At 32.3% G+C, this 2,465-nt stretch overlaps 1 protein-coding gene across 4 annotated transcripts in view; it reads left to right on the forward strand.

Moving 5' to 3' along the window:
- spn-F (Protein spindle-F) overlaps positions 1-2,465 on the forward strand; it is a 19,830-nt gene that overhangs the window by 15,384 nt on the left and 1,981 nt on the right. For 2 of the 4 annotated variants that reach the window (XM_014421831.3, XM_014421822.3), the window contains exons 5-6: positions 189-322; positions 1,582-1,748. In XM_014421831.3, coding sequence (XP_014277317.1) covers positions 189-322; positions 1,582-1,748 — 301 coding nt within the window. Of the gene's footprint in view, positions 1-188; positions 323-1,581; positions 1,749-1,825; positions 2,334-2,465 lie in introns of those variants that run through there. The other 2 variants (XM_014421838.3, XM_067048658.1) reach the window with 2 other exon arrangements.

Below are 2,465 nucleotides of genomic sequence, written 5' to 3' on the forward strand. Positions count from 1 at the left end.
CTCATAGAGTGACTATAATAAATTAAATTAAAACGTTTGTTTCACTCATGCACCTTTATTACAGTATCGAATAACAATTTTAACGTATCTTCCGGCTTTTGAAAATGCTTTAATGAGAATCATATTGTTCACCATACTAACGCTTACTACCATGAACTTAATTATTTCCATGTTTTGCTTTATCCTAGAAGGAAACCTCATAAAAAGGACAGAAAAGGGTCTCAGTACTGGAATAGAAGACTACAACAATGACATAAAATCAAAAGAACTCATGGACAGAGTTCAAATTAGATATCACTGTTGTGGCGTTATTTCTTACAAAGTAAGATATTTCTTTATCCCTTATCAATATGAATTCTAGTTATTTAATGTAGGCACTTTCATCAGCCAGCAAATCATGTTGAAGTTTTACAAAATCGTTTACTGAATAGTGAAAGTAACTATTATATATTTGTCCCCGAAAAATCATTCCAATAGACCATGTATAAATCACACTGGTAAAACGGCACATTTATCCTTCGCAAATTCTGGTCAGGATAGATTCTTATTCAAAACTATTATGTATCAAATGTTTTGTTCCCTTGGGTTGTTACTTTAAATATTTTCATAGTTCAGAGCAAGGGGGCCAACGTAAGACCCTCTGTGAGTCCTGTTGTGGCCCTTATGGTGTAACTTGGACAGTTCGTTTCGCATTTCGTTAAAAATCGACAACTTATTTAATTATAACTCGGATTTGACAAGGGATAGTTGGAGAACTCCAAGGTTTTATAAAATTGATTGAAGATGTATCTTCTAAAGTCGATAACACTTCCATTGCATTATTCATCAGAAGAATTTATGTCCCCAGCAGATCAAAATGATAGTAATCATAATGGTGGCCAAAGTAAGTCTACTCATTGAGCCAAATGGTAAGAATCGGTGTTAGTTACAAGAATTTATTAATCATGAGGCTGTGAGTATTAATTATATGCTTGAAAAAATCCTGGGTAGGGCCGGGCTCGAAATCACAACCTTTGGCAAGACGTTACCACGCTGCTACCGTGCCCCCAATATTTATTAATATTTACAATTTTTAATAATTATATATAAAGTTATACATACTTATAAATGTATAAACAATGTTATTTAATCATGTTTGATGAATATACGACTTAAAGGGCTTCGATGTTCCACTTTCAGGATTAGCGCTGATAAAGCGATTTGTCGGTAGAAGGTACTACTGTTGCCATTTGAACCGTTTTAGCGACATCAACAACAAAACATCTATATTTTAAAATATCAATGTTCAATATTAAAGTATCGATGCTTACAAAACATTGCCAAAAATATATCAATGTTTTTGAACATCCATTTCAGTAAGATAATTTTATTCCAACAAAGGCTTCTGATTATCCAGAACTGCACTGAGCATCCTCCATACAGAAGTGGTTGTTGGAAACAACCACAAACAAGGAACAAACCTTTCTCCTCCCACTATATTAACAATATAATAGGAATGCGTCTATACAGTTATTTACTTTTTTTTATTATTAAGTTATTTTTTTTTAATTTCAATGTTTAACATTTAAATATTTTTTTTAGGATTGGTTTAGACATGAATGGTTTGAAAAAAGAAGTGAATTGAATGAAAACAAAAATTTACGAATCAGACCAATTATGAATGAACATATTCCTTTTAGCTGTTGTTCTAATGTGTTGCTAAGACCATGCACTCATCATTTTATTCAGTCTGACAAACACTTTTACGAGTAACTATAAAAAATATACAATTTAATTTATATATACATACACTTATGTTCATGAATTTCATTAATATATTTTTTAGGATGGTTAATATATCTTAAAAAGTCTCGAAAATGGGTGTCCGTTAGGAATGAGATATAGTCAAGGGAATAGAAGCTAGAATAGGTGTGGTAGAGTTCCCAGCTTTTGGCGCTCCAAAAATGATAGACGAAACTAGTTTCCTGACATTGTTATGGAGAAGATTACGCTGGCGAAGAGCATTAATCTTTTTATCCATTGCGTAACAAGCTTAAGGGCAATTAGTCTGTAGAACTTGTGGGTATAAGGAAAGAAAGGTGTTGGATTTAGAAATAAATACTCCAAAAAAATGCTTTTTGGTCAACATGTAAAGATATCTTGGTAGATACTTAAAGGTAACTTGTTATAAACCTCTTTACATGGGTTCTCATACATTGCCCTGTAAACCGTTTAGAGGGATTCAAAAAGTGAATATATTTGGGCTCATCCTGTAAGTCTTTGTGAATTATTTTAATTGATAATACGAGATATACAATGATTTCATATTTATTCAGTAACACAATACCGTCTGCATGACAATAATTTAATAACAGTTGATGGAAATGTTGAAGCTTGTTGAGCTCAAATGTCTGCTAGGTGGCTTCGTATTATCATCGCTAGATCATGTCCACCACTTAGTTTACCATATAATTACGTAATGATTA

This window comes from Halyomorpha halys, unplaced genomic scaffold (assembly GCF_000696795.3).
Source record: "Halyomorpha halys isolate HHAL.00 unplaced genomic scaffold, Hhal_1.1 Scaffold20.1, whole genome shotgun sequence".
NCBI classification, from domain to species: domain Eukaryota; kingdom Metazoa; phylum Arthropoda; class Insecta; order Hemiptera; family Pentatomidae; genus Halyomorpha; species Halyomorpha halys.